The sequence below is a fragment of the Octopus sinensis genome, linkage group LG3, assembly GCF_006345805.1.
Source record: "Octopus sinensis linkage group LG3, ASM634580v1, whole genome shotgun sequence".
Taxonomy (NCBI): domain Eukaryota; kingdom Metazoa; phylum Mollusca; class Cephalopoda; order Octopoda; family Octopodidae; genus Octopus; species Octopus sinensis.
Window position 1 is genome coordinate 149,726,787 of NC_042999.1, and position 20,979 is coordinate 149,747,765.

The window sequence follows — 20,979 nt, forward strand, 5'->3', positions numbered from 1 at the left end:
GAGGGTGTTCCTGTTGCCCTCGTACCTAAACAGGAAGATCACTAGAATAGGGGTGGGTGGAGGGAGTGTCCCCAAGTGTCGAAGCTGAATGGATTGTGGCGGCTATGATTGGCGGTCGTGAGAAGGAGGTGGACATCCTCCACGCCACGGTGAAGATCGAGGGCTGGAGGGGCGCAACGCTGGACTTGAATGTGCAAGCGGAGGATGAAGTGCTGGAGAACCTGACGAGGAATATCAGAGTGGGAGGCGTGATCATGAGAGTGTGGGTCGAGGGCAGAGCTCCACGCTGTTACAAGTGTGGCCTGCGAGGGCACATAAGAGCTAACTGCCCTCCCCCAGAGAAAAATATGGATGCGGAACCACAAAGAGAGGCGGAAAAAGAGCAGAAACCAGAAGAGAAAGAGACAACAGAAGAAGAAGAGGCTTCAAAAGAATGGGAAGAAGCCAGGAAAAAGAGGAAGAGAAGAATAAGAGGAAAAGCAAACAGTACGGAACCCCAATCCACCCCAACACCACCCATACCCTCTAAGTCCCACCCTCTCCCGGCAGACAGTGAACCCACCCGCTCCCCTCCAACAAGAAAACAGAAAAGAAAAGACACACACAACCAAGATACAAAAAATGAACCCAGGCCCAACATTGTATGTATGACGGGAAAGGAAAAGATTAAAAAGACAATGGAAGAATATCAATGGTGTGACAGAGGACCGATCAGATATGCAGTAATTGGAAAAGAACGAATGGACGAGTTTATGGTAATGTGTGAAAGGGAGGATTGGAAAGTAAGTGAAGTGAGAATGGTCGAAAAAATTATGAGGGATTTGGAAGAGACGTTTGAAAGAAGGATGGAGATGGAAGGATTTTGTATATGAACTGAACAAGGAGCATTTGTGTGGGATTAATAACTAAAGGACAGGTAAGTGATGCTAACAGATGGGGCCGTTAGCATCACTTTCATAATATTATTTTCAAAATTCATCTTTCATATCTATGTATCTGTGATGTTCTATGTCCCCAATGTCTTGTAGTGTCCCCTCTGTGTGGCCCCTAGTGGGCAATAAAGAAAAGTCAGTACCTGCTGTCACTTATTCATCGATACTCAAAAACTGAACTTTCACCAACTGAATAGTCACCATGTAGTACCTTACTGCTTTTTGTTGGATTTTACCTCGAGAAAGGAGGGCTGAATTTTGAATACTTCGTACAACCACTTTTCTGAAACGGCTGCAGGTTAGGGAAAAAATTTTAATCGCCTCTTTCAATTTAGGTTTTTATTTTTCATGTTTATATTCGTATTTCATGGTTATGTTTATATTGGGTTGTCTGGAAAGTTCGTGCCGATTTTTACAGGAAAGTAAAGGTCACTAAATAGTTGCCATTACATTTTTAATTAACCAAATCTGAACCATTTCGTTGCACAATACGTCTCCATCTTTCCTTAACCTTGAAAATACCCTCTTCCCGGAATTGGGGCGGTTTCAAGGCAAAGAATTCGTCAAGGTATCTTTTATGTCATCTAAGGAATTGAAATCTTTACCATTAAGACTTTTCTGCAGAGACCTGAATAAGTGGAAATCCGAAGGAGTAATATCTGGGGGATAGGGAGGGGGGTAACACATCCCAGCCGAGCTGCAGCAATTTTTGTCTGGTTCCCAAAGCATCAAGTGCCGAAAATGAACTTTCTCATCTTTTATTTAAAGGGTTACAGAATTAACACAGGTTATAGGAACATAAACCTTCTTCCACGAAAAGATAGCTTAAACTGTGCTCTAAATGGATTTGTAGTCAAATCCTATTTTATGGACTTAAACATGTTCTAAAATAAGTCGAAAGATAAGCTACTATAAATCGGCACGAACTTTCCGGACAACCCAATATTTCTATTTTTATCATGAAACTCTTAACATAAATATTTGTATATTCGTATGGAATAATACCTCATGTGCTACATCTGAATTTTCATGTCTGAATGTTTTAAGACAAATATCCGAAATTTTTATCGTATACCACATTTTATTAATACTTAGCTCATATACGGAGATAAAAATGTTGTACTATATACTGCAGGTTATCTCCATTAACTTTTTGCTGTAATATACGATTTTTGCTCTCGTGACTGGACTAAGGCTACGTTGTTTTCCCATTATTAATAAATTGTATAATAACATTAAAATATAACTTTATATGGTGCATTTAGGTTCGTTGTGTGACCACCCATTTTGGCCAAAAAAAATTGCATACATATTACATGGTCTTAAACTAATTTTGCCGGTAAATTTGAAACGTTTATATTACGTTCTGAGTTCAAATTCCGCCGAGGTCGACTTTGCCTTTCATCCTTTCGGGGTCGATAGATTAAGTACCAGTTACGCACTGGGGTCGATGTAATCGACTTAATCCGTTTGTCTGTTCTTGTTTGTTCCCTCTATGTTTAGCCCCTTGTGGGCAGTAAAGAAATATATATTAATTTAGCATTAGAATTCTTCAAGTTGTATAAATATTGTTTGCATCATTCGAAAGAGAAATAAGTTTTGCATAAGGTGTAAAAGATATAAATAATTTGTATGGTGTTAGTAACAAAATATTTGGTAAGAAATAGAACTTTTATCGTCGGTCTTAAATATATTTTCGCCGGTGTATATATCTCAGGTCATCCCATAAGTTCTGTCCGAATTTTGGATAAAGAATCCAAGTGATCAAATGTTATATTTAATTGAAAGTAAATCATCAATGTACTTTCCCTGATTATATATGACTTACTTCCATCTATTTACAAGCTTTTTAATCCCATCAAGGTAAAACTCTTTTGGTTTCAAAGCGAAGAACTCTGAAATGTCAGGTTCGACCTCCTCCTGGCTTGCGAAAGTTGTGTCCCCCTAATAATTCTGTAAACTATGAAACAAATGGTATCCTGAAGGAGTAAGGTCGGGAGAATAAGTTGGATGAAGAAATGTTTCTAAACCGTCCTCTTCGATCTTCTGTGATGTGATATTTGCAGTGTGGGGTTGCGCATTGTCCTGATGAAACATCGCTCGTTTTCGACTCACTAAAGCGGCTCTTTTTTCCTTCAAAGCTTGGTTTCAAACGCTCTAATTGCTGACAGTAGACTTGAGCATTGATTGTTGCATTAGGTGGTAACAATATAAAGTGAATTACTTTACTATCACCAGATAGAGTAGAACCTTATTCCCATGAAGTTCCCTTCTCGGTTGTGGTTGAGCATTTTCCCTTTTACCAAGCCACTGTTTACGACGTTTAACATTTCGATAGAAAATCCATTTTACGTCACAAGTCTATCGAAAAAGGGTGAAATGAGTTTGCGAGAATGGAGAGAAGAGCAGATGTCAACTCGGGATTTGCGGTTGCTTTCGGACAATACATGAGGCACCTATTTTCCAAGTTTAGGAATCTTTCCACGTTGTTGAAGATGACGATGAACTGTTGTATGGTTTGAAGTAAGCTTTGTTGCCAATTCTTCAACTGATAATGACGGATTTTCTTCAAGTAATGCCTCAAGGAGCTTATCATCAAACTCAACTGGACGTCCTATTCGATCTCCATCTTCAATTTTGCAAACGATCTCCTGCAAGTTCTTTCATTCAAGCACTTTCCCATAAACTGAGTGTATGTTTCGAGTCACTTCGGCTGCAGAGTTACCTTTATTGTACTCATAAAGAATTATATGTGCCTTAAATGCTCCTTGGATACTTCCATGTTGAAAGGGTTTTAATCAAAGCAGTTTTAGGGTGTCCACGAAGTCTGGGTACATGGAATAAAATCATAACGTAAACAAATATAAGAAATAATAATTTTCCTTTTTTACTTTTGTTTAAATTAAATAAAAAAAATACTTTACTTTTCTAAATTTATTTGTTATTTTTTCTACAGATAATCGAATGATGGCTCTGTCTAAAGAAGAAAGAATCGAGTTAGTATTATTATGTGGACGAGAGGGATGGTCTTATCGCAAAATTGCGGAAGAATTTAATCTTCGACACCCTTATAGGTAACCTATTTTTTTTTACTGCCGTCGGGAAATTGATCAAGAAATTTAAAGAAACAGGCAGTGTTTTGGATAAACCCCGTTCCGGGCGACCAAAGACTTCAGATGAAACGAAAGAGGCTGTCATGGCTAAAGTTTCTGCTAGCCAAAAGAAATCACTTCGTCAGACATCCACGGTGTTAGGTGTTCCAAAACCAATCATCCACAAAATGCTGGTTGAGGAAAAGTTTCATCGATACAACCTACAGATATTGCATCACTTAAATGAAGACGACCCTGATAGACGAATGTAGACGTGCGAATGGTTTTCAGATAAATTGGATGAAAATATCAATTTTACGAAAAACTTTGTATTGTTCAGTGACAAAGCTACGTTTTATGTAAATGGTGAGGTTAACAGACAGAATCTTCTATACTGGTCTCGAGGTAATCCACATTGGATGGATCCATCCAAACAGCAAGTCAGCAAAAAGGTGATGGTGTGGTTTGTGGAAAGCTCATGTTCTAGGACCCTTCTTCATTGAACATGTAACGGATGAGACTTATGTAAACATATTGAGACAAATTAATATCTCAAATTGAGCGCCTAGGCGAGGGCCTTCCGAATTGGTTTCAGCAGGATGGGGCCCCTACTCATTTTGCCACAACTGTTAGAGATTGGCTTAATGACATTTTTCCTCACTGGATTGGAAGAAGGGCTCATATGGAAAGGTCCCCTCGTTCACCAGCTCTTTCTCCCCTTGATTTCTTTTTCTGGGGTATGTTGAAAGAGAAATAGTACAATAAAGATTACAGATTTAAAACAAATAAGAGAACGCATTACCAGTCAGTGTGCTGAAATTGATGGCAATGTAGACTTATTTAATCAAGTTCACCTGAATTTTGCAAGGCGCATCAAGTTATGCATTGAAAAATGATGGATATCACTTTGAAAATATTATTTATTAACATTATAATTAAATAAAATTGTTTTGTTTTAAAAGTATGTGTTAATTCCCATGTACGCAGGCTTTGTGGATACCCTCTATTATTTTGTAAAACAATATTGAATTAGTTTAAACGTACACAAATTCATAAAAATAATTTTTAGTTGAATTAGACATTTGAAAATACTATTAAATTTCATTCAAATCTAAAAAAAAAAGGTAAAATTGGACAGAACTGATTGGATGACTTGATATATATAATCTATGATATTCTAGTGGGTTTCAAGTTTATTACACCTTGATATTTCATGTTATCTCATTTTATATGCCTAAGACGTTTATTTTCTATTCTGGTTTTTATATATTTCTATACATTATATTTGTATCTATAATTTATTTTAAGCCGAAACATAATACGATCCTTGTACAAACGAAAGAACAAGAATGTCCTCTGGAATTTTTATCTTCCACCGGTGTTTGTAATCGATGGTGACATGTGCGATGATTTTGTGACTATCTTATATTTTACAGAGAAATTGGAAGCCCCGAATGTAAGCCACCACTTTATGCATAATACAATATTTATAGTTCTCTATTTCTAACTCAAATTCTGTCCTCAATAATTATAGATCTCTATGTCTAAATGTAATTCTTTTTCTTCTCGTTCAGTTTATAACTATAACACGCGTTCTTGGTTGTCTCTTGACAAAGCTTTTTTTCTCCAGCGTTCACCACTTTACCTCGTTTGGGTTAAACAGTCCTTACCGAATGTTTTCACTGTCCTGTTTTTGTTAGCAACTTTGACGTTCCACGTATCTCAAATTTTATTTAATTTGCTTTCGGGGAGCAATTGCTTTGACGAAGACGCATCTTGTTGCACTGCTCGCAATGCGGAGTAGGTAAATCTGCCAACAATTAAGGAAGGGTTGTTTGTTTATGCTGCCTTCGCGCTATAGTTCTCAATATATAATGGAACCCAACCCAACCCAACCCGACCCGACCCAACCCTGTACAGTCGCCTCTGCGTCGTCCAGAGCGAGCTCTGGTCGCTGTAGCGTCGACTGTGGGTCGGTAGCTGTGTACAGTCGACCCACAGCCCATGGAGAACTAGCCCGTAGATATAGAAAATCTCTGAAGGAGACCGTCAGATCATAACTATGTAGGACGTACCCCTTTGAGAATACCATATGCACCAATGATAACTGCATGGTATGTAGGGTTAGCCCTGGCATTAACTGTAGAACTAGAAATGTAGTTTACAGCATAAGATGCATAGAAGGTGCTTGTAAAGACATGAACATGACGTACATAAGGGAGACATCTAGGAGCATTGCGAAACGACTAAATGAACATCTGAGACAATATGACGACAATAAACAGTCCTCCATACTCTACCAACATGCCAAAGACCACCATGGAGGCAACTTGGGTCAACTTGGCATCCACATCTTATCCAAGCACCCAAAAGACCCAACACTCAGACAAATACCTATTTCTTTATTACCCACAAGGGGCTAAACATAGAGGGGACAAACAAGGACAGACATAGGTATTAAGTCGATTACATCGACCCCAGTGCGTAACTGGTACTTAATTTATCGACCCCGAAAGGATGAAAGGCAAAGTCGACCTCGGCGGAATTTGAACTCGCAACGTAACGGCAGACGAAATACCAGTAAGCATTTCGCCCGGCGTGCTAACGTCTCTGCCAGCTCACAGACAAATACCGGAGTGCGTCCTTATAAATGAAACTTCCCCAGTACTAAATAGGAAATATACATAGTAGATATCATACCTCCATACCCACAGTTTATACAGGCAGAGTAGAATAGTTAGTGGGCTGTTATGTAGATAGATGTACGTACGTGTGTGGGGGGAGGGTGTATGCACATGTATGTAAGCATGTGGATATGAAAATAGACAGATCAACATACAAACGGATAGGTACATAGGTTATATGAACAGACAAGCACACATACGCAAATGGAGACTGAAACACATGACCATATATATACACACACACTTTACTCCACACAAGGACACATATGGAGACACGGGACTCACATACAGAGATGCACATCCATACATACAAACATGGTACATTGTTGCAAAACACACACACACACACAGACATGCACACACAAGGAGACAGGTGCATACATATACAAACACACGCTCACACACACATACATACATATATACATATGCATACACACACATACATACATACATATATACATACATACACGCATACATACATGCATGCATGCACAGGCACACACACACACTGACCTACACACATGCGCACAAACTATTGAAAAGGTTGCAAGATGCAACGAAAATTTTAGGAAAATAAAAATAAGAAATAAGTGGAATTTTACCGGTGAGTATGTTAAATAATAAGGCACAGAACTGTTGTGTCTGGGGAGAGTCATTTTCTTTTTGTGCCTTATAATTTAACATACTCACCAGTAAAATTTCCACTTATTTCTTATTTTTATTTTCCTAAAATTTTCGTTGCATATATATATATATATATAGTGTGTGTGTGTGTGTGTGTGTGTGTGTGTGTGTGTGTGTGTGTGTGTGTGTGTGTGTGTATGTGTGTAATATCAGGGTGATAAAAATTTTAGAAATTTTTACTACTAGTGGCCTAGCGTGTAGAAAAATTACTATAGAGGAAGTGTTACTCAACAAACGTGCAATTTTGAACGACTTTGTTAATTAAAAAAGATAATGTTATACCCACTTCCATATTATTTTCAGTACAATCCTCGTACTTGCAACAATTGTACAGACAATTGCTGTACTAACCAACAATAGAGAGAAATAGAAACATCACCAATTAAAGTAGAATCAGGCTCCTATGTGTACTACTACTTTTCATCTTCCAGAACGCATGCGAGCCACGGACTCTCAGCAGAGATACAGACATTGGAGATGAGATTCTAACATAACATCTTAGGGATCTCGTACTTGGAGTACATTAAAAATGAACGGGTTCTCGAAGCTATCCAGTATCACGGCTTTTGATCATAAGGCTTTTCAGTCAGGACGACCGTGGGCTAAACGATAGAAACAACAAAATGTTGTAAGCTAAAGAAATACATCCCCTTGACATTGCTTCTAGTGCAGGGTACGAAGTGCCAACGTCTCTGCCGTCTGTCTGCTGTGCTATCTCCTCGGTTATCTATTCTCTGGCTGTCTGTTGTCTATCTGTCTCTCTATTTGTTTGATCTCTCTCTCTCTCTCTCTCTCTCTCTCTCATTCTTGTGTTCTCTAAGTTTCGGATTTATCCCCCTCACCCTCATTTCTTTACATCAATGATCTACTTGCTGTCACCTCCAACAGATGTTACTGCTTTTGCTCCTGCTTAGCCTTCTGCATTCAGGGACAATCCACATGCAAACTAGACACCTTACACCAAATCCGTACTGAGCCCCATGAACAGGGACCGGAAAAATAAAACAAAACATTGTCCATTGAAAAAGGGAAGAGAAGTGAGAGTAGGATATGAGAATTTCCTTGAAACTTCTACAAATAGCAATGAATCATTGTACGTTGGTTGATAGATGATGAATAGTTTCTAATTCTTGGCATTAAATTATTCAATCAAAATACTGATTGATAATATTTGTGGTGATATTATTAAAGAATAAACATGTGAATCATTTTTTTATTAATTCAAGACTCTGGTTAATCATAATTAAGAAATATTTTTCACAACAGAACAAATAATTGAATTTTAATCTTCTTTAATTTTAATTGCAATCACATCTCGGATACTTAAAACGAATGTAAACTGGCACAAATACGGGAGCCGTACTTTATTTCATCGACCCAGAAGGGTAAACAGCAAAGATGACTTCGGTGAGATTTGAATTCAGAAAGTAAAAGCCGACTAAAAGTCGAGAAAAATATCAATCGATTGTAGGCAGTCTTCCTCCCTTTGGCAATCATGTACGCAAAATAACATTTGTACTTCTAGATGCAAACCTTAATATCACAGAAAATTTGTTAACTTTGTTATTATATTTGTAAAGAGCCGTATTAATAAAGTGGAGGCCCAGTGGTTAGGGGCTGCGGACTCGCGGTCATCGGATCGTGGTTTCGATCCCCAGACCGGGCGTATTGAAAACACCTGAAGCTCCACGAGACTCTGGCAGCGGGTGGTGGCGAATCCTGATGTATTCTTTCACCGCAACTTGCTCTCATTCTTTCTTCCTGTTTCTGTTGTACCTATATTTCAAAGGCGGACCAGCCTTGTCACGCTGAATCTCCCCGAGAACTACGTTAAGGGTACACAAGCAGACTGTATCGAATCTTCTTCGTCGTAACCGACGGGGTGCCACGATTAATAAAGCTCGATTGTTGTTGTTAGCTTATATTTCACTTGATGTTTAAGTCCCTAACAAAAAAAACCAAGAATTTTAAAGAAATATGCATTCATGGAAAAGAGAGAAAAAATAGATGTCAAACATAGACAAACAATAACAGACGAATGTGTTTATAATCCGTATTAATTATTATTATTCCCAAATATAAATACATTCTTTTTCATAATACACGGTTTCAAATCTAAATTCTTTTTGCTAACCAATAAAGATAGAGGGGAAATAACTCTAACTGCATACGTATGTCTGTTTTTTTAACCGGAAAATATTAATTTGCTGCAGTATGACATTAATGTAATATTGCTGCTTTTTTGTTTCAAAAGAACTAACAAAGAGTATTTAATAAATTTACCTTAATAAATATTAATATATATCTATATGTTTTTAGTTTTACTAAATACATTTTTATTTTCTTAAATTATTCACTGCTAATCAACTTCCTTTTATATGTTACTTGCGTCGAAGTCCGTCGTTTGTCACCATGAGGGTCGAAAAATGTTATTTTTGTTCCTGTAATCTTTATCCTGGCCGTGGAACGATGTTCGTACGAAATGATTGCAAGGTTAGTGTTGATAAGAAATAATTTATTTTATTCAAAAGCCCATTATAAACATGTTCTTACAGCATTGTTACGCACGTGTTGGGTGTGATGTTTCCATATTCCCAGTTATATGATTTGGTGAGCTTTCGTAATTATTTTAATTAAATATTTTGTTGTAATTAATGTTAGAAAAATACTTCAGTTAACAAGACATGTTATTATATGAAATTCTACAAGGTTTTAGATGATGTGAGCAAAACATTTGGAAGATTTACTAAGCATTTGTTTAATTAACCAACGTCTTAATATGTCGCAATAAACCAATGGCCTACAATAATAATACGATCTGTTGGCATTGTTATACTGGTCTTATGTATACCATAGGTGTCATTTGTTTTAAATAATATAATTACAAATTTATTTGCTCTTTATAAATTGTTAATAATTAAATTTACACGTACTTGAATTTCTTAAAATCCCCGGGGGTGGGGATTGAATTAGCTATAGTAATGGCCTGTCCCCATCACCACTGATTTTTGTTTTCCACGTAACTTTTTAAAATTATTGTTTTTCAATAAAATTTTGCAGAGATGTGTTGTTGATGGTGTAGATTACGTCGAGAAAAGTTGTAATTTTTTTTATCCTGTGGATGATTTGTGGTTAGAAGGAATGACTGGTCATATCTACTTATGATGGACATTCTTGGATGTCACAGCAAGTAGATAATATACGGGAAAAGGGAATGTCGTAGAAATATAAACATTGACCTGTAAAGTTACCACTTAACATAAGCGACAGATGGAACCCATAAATGAGATGTTTCAAAAGGCAATTCTCATGCTAAATATCACTAAAAAAAGCTTTGTTGATGTGTTGGGCAACAACATTTCTGTCATTGATGAGAGCCCACCTGTGGGAGACGTAAGAAAGCAGGCCTTCACTGAATCTGGCTCTAGGGAAAGAATCTGGTTTTAAATCTTGGGAAAATTTTTATTGGTAACTCAGGTTCTTGAGCGAAACATGTATTAAATGATACACTGTATGAAGACATGAAAAAAATATCACAGAGTGGTTGGCGTTAGGAAGGGCATCCAGCTGTAGAAACACTGCCAGATCAGACTGGAGCCTGGTGCAGCCTCCTGGCTTCCCAGACCCCGGTCAAACTGTCCAACCCATTCTAGCACGGAAAACAGACGTTAAACGATGATTATGATATTAGTTGATATGTAAGTACAGAAAATATGTAAACAAATTCGCATAATCTCATATTAGATAATAAAGTATCTGGATGATATTTTCTCAGAGTCAATAGAAAAGGTACTTTTATTCATTTGACTGCGGTCATGCTGGAGCACTGCCTTAGTCGAACAAATCGACGCCAGGACTTATTCTTTGTAAGCCTAGTACTTATTTTATTTGTCCCTTTTACTGAATCGCCAAGTTACGAGGATTTAAATGCACCAACATCAGTTGTCAAACAATAGTGTAGACACAAGCAAATGTATATATATGGCAGGCTTCTTTCAGTTTCCACCTACCAAATCCAGTGACAAGGCTTTGGTCAGCCCGAGGCTGTAGTAGAAGACACTTGCCCAGGTACCACACAGTGGAACAGAACCCGGAACCAAGTGGTTGGGAAGAAAGCTTCTTACTACACAGCCATGTTGCGCCTATGTACTGACTTAACATTGGTTTCAAATTTTAACACAAGGCCAGCAATTTTGAGAGAAGTGGAAGTTGATTACATCAACCTCCCAACTCCAAAACGATGATAGGCAAAGTCAGACATAAAGACAGATGAAACGTCCCTAGGCATTTTGCCTGGTGTGTTAATGGTTCTGCCAGCTTGCCACTTTATGTACTGGTCCTCATCCAAAATCTTTGGCTTTATGCTGATGTTAGAAATCAATTTTTTGTGAGCACAAAATATAGTTTATAGGTTTTTATGATCAGTTCATTATTATCTTTGTATTGTTACTTTATAGGTTTTCCGCTTTTGCCGCTCCAAATGCCACAAAGCTTTCAAGAAGAAGAGAAATCCCAGAAAAGTACGTTGGACCAAAGCATTCCGCAAAGCCGCCGGTAAAGAGTTGGCTGTTGATCCAGTATTTGAATTTGAAAAGCGACGGAATGCTCCAGTTAAATACAGTCGAGAATTGTGGACACAAACAAGTAATTGATTATCTTTTATCTTGATTTATTTCTGCCATGCTAGGGCATCATCTTGAAGAGTTTAGTTGAACAAATCAACTTCAGTATTTATTTTTTCTTGAGGATGGTACACTTTCTATTGATCTTTTTTACCAAATTACTATGTTATGGGGATGTAAACAAACCAACACCTGTGTTGGTAGGGGACACAGATATATATAGGTAGATAGATACAACAGGCTTCTACACAGTTACTATCTACCGAATTCATTTATAAGGCAATGGTCAACCCAGAGCTAGAGTTGAAGACACCATAGATGTTGTACAATGGAACTGCACCTGAAACCTCATGGTTGAGAAGTGAACTTCAGGCATGCAGTCAAGCCTATGTAGGGATATTTTAAAAATAAATATCACTAGAAATGGCTAGTTAATGATGTTTTGAATCAACAGAGGCTACATAGAAAATATTTATTTCTTTATTGCCCTTAGAGGGGACAAACAAGGACAGACTAAGGAATTAAGTCAATTACATCGACCCCAGTGCATAACTGGTACTTATTTTATCGACCCCGAAAGGATGAAAGGCAAAGTCAACCTTGGCTGAATATAACGGCAGATGAAATACTGCTAAGTATTTCGCCTGGCCTGCTAACATTCTGCCAGCTCACCACCCTAGGAAATATTAACAAGTCATGTATTTGGTAGTGAGAGGATTAGGTAAAATAGTTTGACAGCCAGCTGAGAATCAGTACTGTGTTACATCTATGACTGTAACAGTTAATAATTCAAATGGTTCAGGCCACTCAGCTGTAAATACTGCAGGGAGGAACAACTTCCTAGACCAACAAGCACCAACACAGTTGATGTGATGAGTAATTAGGTTTCCTGTACTTAGTTTGAAAAAAAAAATCACTAGCCCTGGTAGATCAGAATCCTATCCTAGTGAGAATTTTTCTCTCATCATCATATGGATCATTACGATTTGGAAAAGGACGGTATTTTTTATCTCCCATCACATTGTCTACTACTATAAGGCCTGAAACCAATAAACCAGGTCTTGTAATTAGTTGATGGGTAAGAGTTTTAGCTAAGACAGTCCCAGATTGTCAGATAGGGAGAATCCTTGTAAAGGGTTACCTTCGAGAAGTTGTTTTGGATTTCATTCAGATATATAATCACATTTCTAGTGAGACAACTCCAATAGTAGTTCTTAAATACGAATAAATCACACTACAATTCTTGATCTAGAGAAGGTCTTTGAGTAGATTTGTTAATCCACAATGCCCTTTAGGTGCAGGAGCTATTAAGCTGTAACCAAAACTAAAAATTTCATGTATTTTCATCTGTTCACTATGTCTCATCCTCTTTCCCAGTGAAGGCACATGGCTTGTTGGTTAAGGTATTTAGCTCACTATCATAAGATCATGAGTTTGATTTCCTGCAATGCACTGTGTCCTAGAGCAAGATAATTTATTTCACGTTACCCCTGTTAACTCAGCTGGTAGGAATGAGTAGCACCTGTATTTCAAAGGGCCAGCTTTGTCACATTTTGTTTCATGCTGAATCTTCCTGATATCTATGTTAAGGGTGTGCATGTCTGTGGAGTGCTCAGCCACTTGTACATTGATTTCACAAGCAGGCTGTTGTGTTGTTCGGATCAACTGGAACATTTTGTCCTTGTAACTGACGGAGTGTCAATCCTCACTCCCTTTTATTCATAATTTTTCAGGCAATAGCACAAGTTTTCTTAGCTGGATGCCTCTCAGAATAATGAGTTGGCTCTTTCTTTGTAAGATCTGTAGAGTGATTTTGAATCCCAAAAGAATGGTCTGTCTAAAAGCCAAACAACTGGTTAGTAAAAAATGGCTTCCATGTTGATGGCATGTAAAAAGCACCATTTGAGCGTGATCATTACCAGCGTCGCCTTACTGGCACTTGTGCTGGTAGCATGTGAAAAAGCATTCGAGCAAGGTCATTCCCAGTGCCGCCTGACTAGCCCTCGTGCCGGTAGCACGTAAAAGCACCCACTATACTCTAGGAGTGGTTGGCGTTAGGAAGGGCATCCAGCTGTAGAAACTCTGCCAGATCAGATTGGAGCCTGGTGCAGCCATCTGGTTCGCCAGACCTCAGTCAAATCGTCCAACCCATGCTAGCATGGAAAGCAGACGTTAAATGATGATGATGATGATGTAGAAAACCCCAATGCCATCTGGGATTGTCTACATTCCAAGTTCTCTCTTATTCCTCTCTTCGATATCCAACAATCTAACAAAGTCATTTCCCATTTATTTCTTATCTAAGAGAAAAGTAAGATCTTAAATACTCTGAATTCAGTATAAACAAAGAGCCATCATCCACTTTTCCATGTTTGCATGGATCAGACAGAATTCATTGATTTTTTTTTTGGTCACTTGACCTTGCTGAAAGCAACCTCACCTGTGTCCAAGCAAATTAATATTTCTTGATGGCCAAACAAGTTTTCATGGAAGATTGGAAATGAATGACACTGTTTGCATGATGGTGATAACTCTTTTACAATTATTGCAAAATATCATGAAAGCACTAATACATGCATACTATCATCATTTAACATCTGTTTTCCATGCTGGCATGGATTAGGTTTTACAAGAGCTGGCAAGCCAGAGGGATGCAGCAAATTCCAGTCGCCTGTTTTGGCATGGTTTCTATGGCTAGATACCCTTCCTAATGTCAACCACTTTACAGTGTGTACTGGATGCTTCTCACCGTTTCCATTTCTCAAGACTTTGGCTGATCCTAGACTATAGTAGAAGACACTTGCCCAAGGTGCTATGCAGTGGGACTCAACTCAAAACCACAACTTAGATTGAACTTAACCTTGCAGCCATGCTTGTACCTACAGTATACCAGAGAATCATTTGGGCTGTCTGATAGACTGAGAAACAATGCTTCTGATAAAAATCTATGAGCTACTGTAGTTACAACATCGGATGATGTCTTTGATTGTTACTCTTTGGTTGGACACCATTATCTTCTCTATCATTTCCTTTATTTATATTTGATCTTTTTTCTTATTACCCATAGTAACTGCCATGAAGAAAATTACAGAAATTCGACAAAGACGACATGATCAATTTATTCTAAACAGGTAACTGATTCACTTCATAATTATTTGTCTTTTGCATGACTAAACATACCCCAGAGTTATTTATCATGGACTATATTTAACAATCATAACTTTAATAAGAATCTGTCCTCCAAATTTATAACTGTTTTATTAATCACATCAAAATTACTTCAGTATATTTTATTGTTTTCAATGTTATCTTTTATAGATTACAGAAAGGCAAAGAGTTGCGGAAAGAAGCTGCTATCCGTGAGGTTAAGCAGTATATCCACCTTGTCAAATCTCCTTGTGCAAGTAAGTGATGCATTTTATTATTTTCATTACTCAATATATCAGATTATGGGCTCCACTGATGTCAGGTTTTTTTTAATGTTGGCTGTAAAACAATGGTTTGAGAATTTGTTGGGTTCCCATGTTATGTTCTTAAAGAACTTCTGGCTATTATGTAGAACATGAAGAATGAATGGGAGGAGGAGAGCCTGCCAAATGTTGACCCAGTAGAGGGACCAGCTATCTGAATAGACAGCACCCTGGTAGATAAAACAAGAGTATAATAAAGCCAGGAAAAGCCCCCAACACATCAGGAATCACTGCTGAGATGCTTAAAACATCTGGTGGTGTGGGCTATGGCCTAGTCATCCATATTGTAAACCAGGTAGTTCATGATGGAGTCATACCCAATGACTGGAATAGCAGCACCATAGTCACATGCTACAAGAGTAAAGGTGCAGGCTTCTGCCTGGGTGGGTCCTGTCAAACCATGCCAACATGGTAGATGGACGTTAAACGATGATGATAGCGTTGGCTTTAAACTCCTGTGGTGGCTTTCTAACAGTTGCTTTGTTTCATGTTGATTTTTATATTGGACATATGTGACTATGGTGTGCTAACACTTTCGTCATTAGCTTAGAGAGATTCTGCTTTTAGAAGGTGGGGAAGAAGGCCTGTATTGGGTTATATAGTTATATAGATGTGAAAGAAGTGCATTACCGACACCCCAATGTTTTCAAAAGAAATTTATTTACTAAAATCAATTCTAATGAATGAAATTGTTTTCTCTTCAGACAAAGCAAGCAAAATGGAAAGAGAATTACTGGAAGAAGTCAAAGACAAAGAGGCACCAATGCAGGCAGAGTAAACAATTATGTATTATTGTTTCCTTCAAAATAAAGAATTTATGTATTATAATCCTGAGTGTTTATTATGGTCTATATGTGTGTATATTGCAGTCTTATATTAGTTATTATGGGCTTTTGTATTATTTTCTTTTTAGTTCTTTAGTTTGTTTGTCTCATTAAAGTTTCAAATTCACTCATCAATTTGGCTTTTTTTTTTTTACTTCATTTACATATGTTTTCTGTGTTCCTTATTGCTTCCATCATTATGTATTTGAGATGGAAAGTACAGCAAAATGCTAAAAGAAACACATCTCGGCACATGCGTGATTGTGTGATTAAGAAGGAAGCTTCTTAACCACACTTGGTTTCAAATTCAGTCCCTTTGCATGGCAAATTGATTAAATATCTTCTGTAGCTGTGGGCCAACTAAACCAAAATCTTGTGAATAGATTTAATAGACAAACTGAAAGAAACGTGTGTGTATTCAAATTTATACTTCTCTGGAATTTGCTGGACTTCAAGAGGTGATTTAGTGTCGTTTCCCCTCCCAACAAATTATTTTCTGGTTTTGTACCTTCGGGGCCGTCTTAGGCTGGACGACTTGCTCAGTGCTTCAGTATTTTTCATCTAACTCATGGTAGCAATGAATAACTATATCAGTGACAAAAAAAAAAATCCCTGGTTGTTGAAATATAAATGTTTAACAGTCAAAACTTTAAATTGCGACAGTAACATCATCAGTCCCATTACCCATTTCCTACAAATATAAAATAGTAACAACTCTGATCACTTTATCCAGGAAATTATACTAGGAATAGACTATATCGTTTTTGTATTTGGCTTGCAAGATTGATGTGAACTTGTGTGCTGAAGCAGTTTTTTTTCTTTTTGTTTTTTGCTTATAAGAATATATATATATGCCAATCATTTACGCGCGCAACTGTTCCTATATCCCTTCTATTGTTACTAGTTAATCATTTAACCAAAGTAACGAATAGAGTGTTTGATTAATAGTTTGGAATGTCAAGGATATTTATAGCGAATTTGGAAATTATACTATAAACAAACCTTGAAGAAAGTTGTTCCCCTTGCATATACTTTAATAATTTTTTGTTGACCGGTGGTTCTCAACTGAGGTCCATGTAAGATTTTGTTAAAATTTGTATACAATAAATTGCCTATACAATACATAAAATATTCTAACGACTTTTTTATATACACAATTCCTAATAATATTTAATCATAAAAATACAATAGGATATTTTTTAAATATCGAATGATTCTGTGGATCCATCCTAGTAAAATAGGAATCGAAGAGATCCCAGCAATTTTGAGGTTAAGGCATAAACGGATAACAAACCAGCCCAGTATTTTACTGGTCCTTTATTCATCGAAAGTGTAGGGATGAAAAGTAAAGTTGAGCTCAGAATGGAAAGAGCTGGAACAAATACTGCAAAGCAGTTTCTTTCCCCCCGACACTCTAACGATTCTGCTGACAACTCAGCTTTTTTATAAGATCTTTGCGAGTCAGCTCTTTTCGTAATGTTTCATGAAATATTTCCTGGAAATGAATGAAGGTAAGAATATACTATATCTCTTTTCCGTTTCTAAGTTTAGGTCACTTGTCTGATCAATCGCTTCTATTTTACTCGTCTACAGAAGAGCAATATCCAGTCATTTGTTTAGGATAGACTTTCCTGGTAAGGGGAAGAAAGAAGTGAATTTAGTATGGTTAAAACAACTTTATATGGGTAAAATTGGTTGATTTGAATCATCCATTTAATGAGTTTCAGATTTGGCTCTGAATGAGAAAGATTAATATTTTTTTATGGAAGGCGCAGGTATAGCTCTGAAGTAAGTTTTCTTCCAGGTTGAATCCCACTGCTTGACAACTTTGGCTCACTCACCAAGATAAATATTTCGTTTAAATTGACATCTTTTTTCTTATATCATAAAAATTAATCAGAGTTATCTACCTTGCACCGGTCTCGTTTTATTTATTATTTATTTACATCTACTGTGTCAATGCTACTTCTTGACCAGGATCCGCGAGTCTTAAATATCTATTTCTTTACTACCAACAATGGGTTAAACACAGAGGGGACAGACAGACGGGTTAAGTCGATTATATCGACCCCAGTGCGTAACTGGTTTCTTCCAGGTCGACCCCGAAAGGATGAAAGGCAAAGTCGACCTTGGCGGAATTTGAACTCAGAACGTAACGGCAGACGAAATACCGGTAAGCATTTCGCCTGGTGTGCTAACGTTTCTGCCAGCTCGCCGCCTTTTCACTATAGACCTTAATAGTCGTAAAGGCACTATATCTGTGGATAGACTAAAATAAGTCCATCATAGAGAAAACTGTTCCTGTTCCCACTGCAGACGAGACGGACACACGGCATTACAAACACGGTCCGCACACACACCTTCACATTTAATGTCCATTTTCTATACTGGCATAGGTTGGGCGGTTTGTCAGGATCTAGCAAACCACAAAAGTGCATCGAACTCCAGTGTCAGCCTTGGCATGGTTTATACGGCCGGATGCCTTTCCTGTTGCCAAAGACTTCATAGAGTGTACTGAGTGAAAGCTCGTGTCTTTGTGGTTAGAGTCTTTGGCTGACGATTGTAAGACCGTGATTTCGATCCCTGGCGGTACGTTGTGTCTTTGAGCAAGATACACGTTGCTCCAGACTGCTCGGCTTGCAAAAATGAGTTGTATTTCAAAGGGTCAGCCTAGTCACATTCTGTGTCGTCCTGAATCATCCTGAGAAATATGTTAACAGTACTCGTATCTGTGGAGTACTCAGCCACTTGCACGTTAATTCCATGAGCTGGTTGTTCTGTTGACTGGAACATTCATCGCTGTAACCGACAGAGTGCCGGTTATTAGAGAATGGCAGGTGCTTTTTTTTTTTTTTTTTCCGTGCCACCGACACTTAAGCCTAAATAATCATTTCGACATGTTCGAGAGATATTTTATAGATAATTCACTTTTTAAACAAAAATTATCTGATTGTCTTTCATGAAACCGACTTACGTTATGAACAAGTTCCCGTACGAGGAGTTTATTAGATCGTTTGCATATTTCTTGTTATCAATAAGGAAAATTAATTCTAACGTGAGTGAAGACTCACTTGAGACTGGCTTTGTGTCTGTTCTTCTTTCAAAATTCAAAATACAAACCAAAGTTATGATACTCCCTGATGAAAAATATATCACATAGAGACATCTGTTTATAAATATACTTTCTACGGTACTAGGTTACTTTTCAAATTATTTTATACATATTTAGCATTGTAAATGTATTTTTTCAAAATTCTTACTATTTTAACAAGAGCACAAACCTCCGCCAAGCAATACCAACGTCCTCTTAACGATTAGCCGGAAATTATTTTTAAAATGAGAATATCTGGAATAAACCGATCGCTCTCAAAAATTAAGTTTAAAAAAAAAACGGAAAAATAATCCAGAATCCTTGTCCGGTACCTGATCGATAGACATGGAATGGTGCAAGTGGGTGTGCGGGTCGTGTTTGTAATGCCGTGTGTTCGTTTCGTCTACAGTGGGAACAGAGACAGTTTTCTCTATGATGGCCTTTTTTAGTCTATCCACTGATATAGTGCCTTTACGACCATTAAGGTCTACAGTGAAAAATGTATCCGTGCGTGAAAGAAAACGGAAAGGACCTGCATACGGTGCTGTTAACGGAGGTTTAACAACATCGCTGAGCACAAAAACCTGAGTCCAAGAAGTAAAGCTTCCTTCAAGGCAGAGCGAGAGATGCAATTGTCAAGTAGGTAAGAGGTTCTAAACAGGAGCGATATATTAAAAATTGGTAAAACTAAAAATTGTCGAGGATAAATTAAATTTATTATTGTTACTGAATATGTGTTATTTAATTTCTGAATGGTTTTGCTGCCATTTGTTTATATAGTTTGATTTCTTTATCTATCAGTTTCTACTAAGATAGAGACACGAGTAAAATTAATAATAGAGAAATGAAAATAAAACTTTGGAAACAGCGAACCGCCATAATATTACGTGAAAACCATAAGCGTGCTTTCAAGGGAGATAATCGGAGAAACACTTGAAAGTCAACGTAAGATCGTAATACTTCATGTAAAATAAAGTAAATATAGCAAATAATCCAGAATACTTGTCCGGTACCAGATCGATCCCAAAATCTAATCAGTTCGTGCCAGTCACGAGGCCAAGCATCCCTGGAAGTTTCATCCGAATCCATCCAGCGGTTCTTGAGATATCTTGTCTACGGACAAACACAACTGAAAATAGTGCCTCTGCCTTCGCTAAGGTGGAGGTAATAATAAGAAAACCATATAATAATTAACATACATGCGTAGATCAGCCACCAAAGTAAATTTGTTCACGTAGACCACACGGAAAGTAGCACTAACACAAAATAAACTAAAAACCAACCTAAAGTAATCTCCCTTTAAATTGTGGATCACACGGCAAAGTGACGCGTGTGAATTTAGAGCTGGTTTCTTGTAAAAATGTAACTGCCTTCTGGTTTCTTGTAAAAATGCAATTACCTTCGTCTCGTCGCTGATCACATTGTAAAAAATCTTTAGCCAACATCTTACAGGTTTTTAGAAATTGAAAAGTAAACTAAAAAGTAATCTCCCTTGTAGATCACACGACAAAGTAGCACCCTTTTCACTATAGGCGCAAGGCCTGAAATTTTGCAGGTAGGGACTAGTCGACTGTATTGAC

At 37.5% G+C, this 20,979-nt stretch overlaps 1 protein-coding gene across 1 annotated transcript; it reads left to right on the forward strand.

The window, feature by feature from the left end:
* Positions 1 to 9,734: 9,734 nt before the first annotated feature.
* Positions 9,735 to 16,312, forward strand: LOC115209867 (probable ribosome biogenesis protein RLP24). The gene is made up of 5 exons (XM_029778444.2): positions 9,735 to 9,885; positions 11,850 to 12,036; positions 15,082 to 15,145; positions 15,333 to 15,418; positions 16,189 to 16,312. Exons 1-5 carry the CDS (start codon positions 9,805 to 9,807, stop codon positions 16,260 to 16,262), a joined length of 492 nt encoding a protein of 163 aa, XP_029634304.1. The 5' UTR covers positions 9,735 to 9,804; the 3' UTR covers positions 16,263 to 16,312.
* The last annotated feature ends 4,667 nt before the right edge of the window (positions 16,313 to 20,979 follow it).

Coding starts and splice junctions, on each gene's coding strand:
- LOC115209867 (XM_029778444.2), top strand. CDS start 9,805: ATGAGGGTCGAAAAATGTTATTTTTGTTCCTGTAATCTTTATCCTGGC. Junction 15,146..15,332: donor GATCAATTTATTCTAAACAG/GTAACTGATTCA, acceptor TATCTTTTATAG/ATTACAGAAAGGCAAAGAGT. Junction 15,419..16,188: donor TGTCAAATCTCCTTGTGCAA/GTAAGTGATGCA, acceptor TTTTCTCTTCAG/ACAAAGCAAGCAAAATGGAA.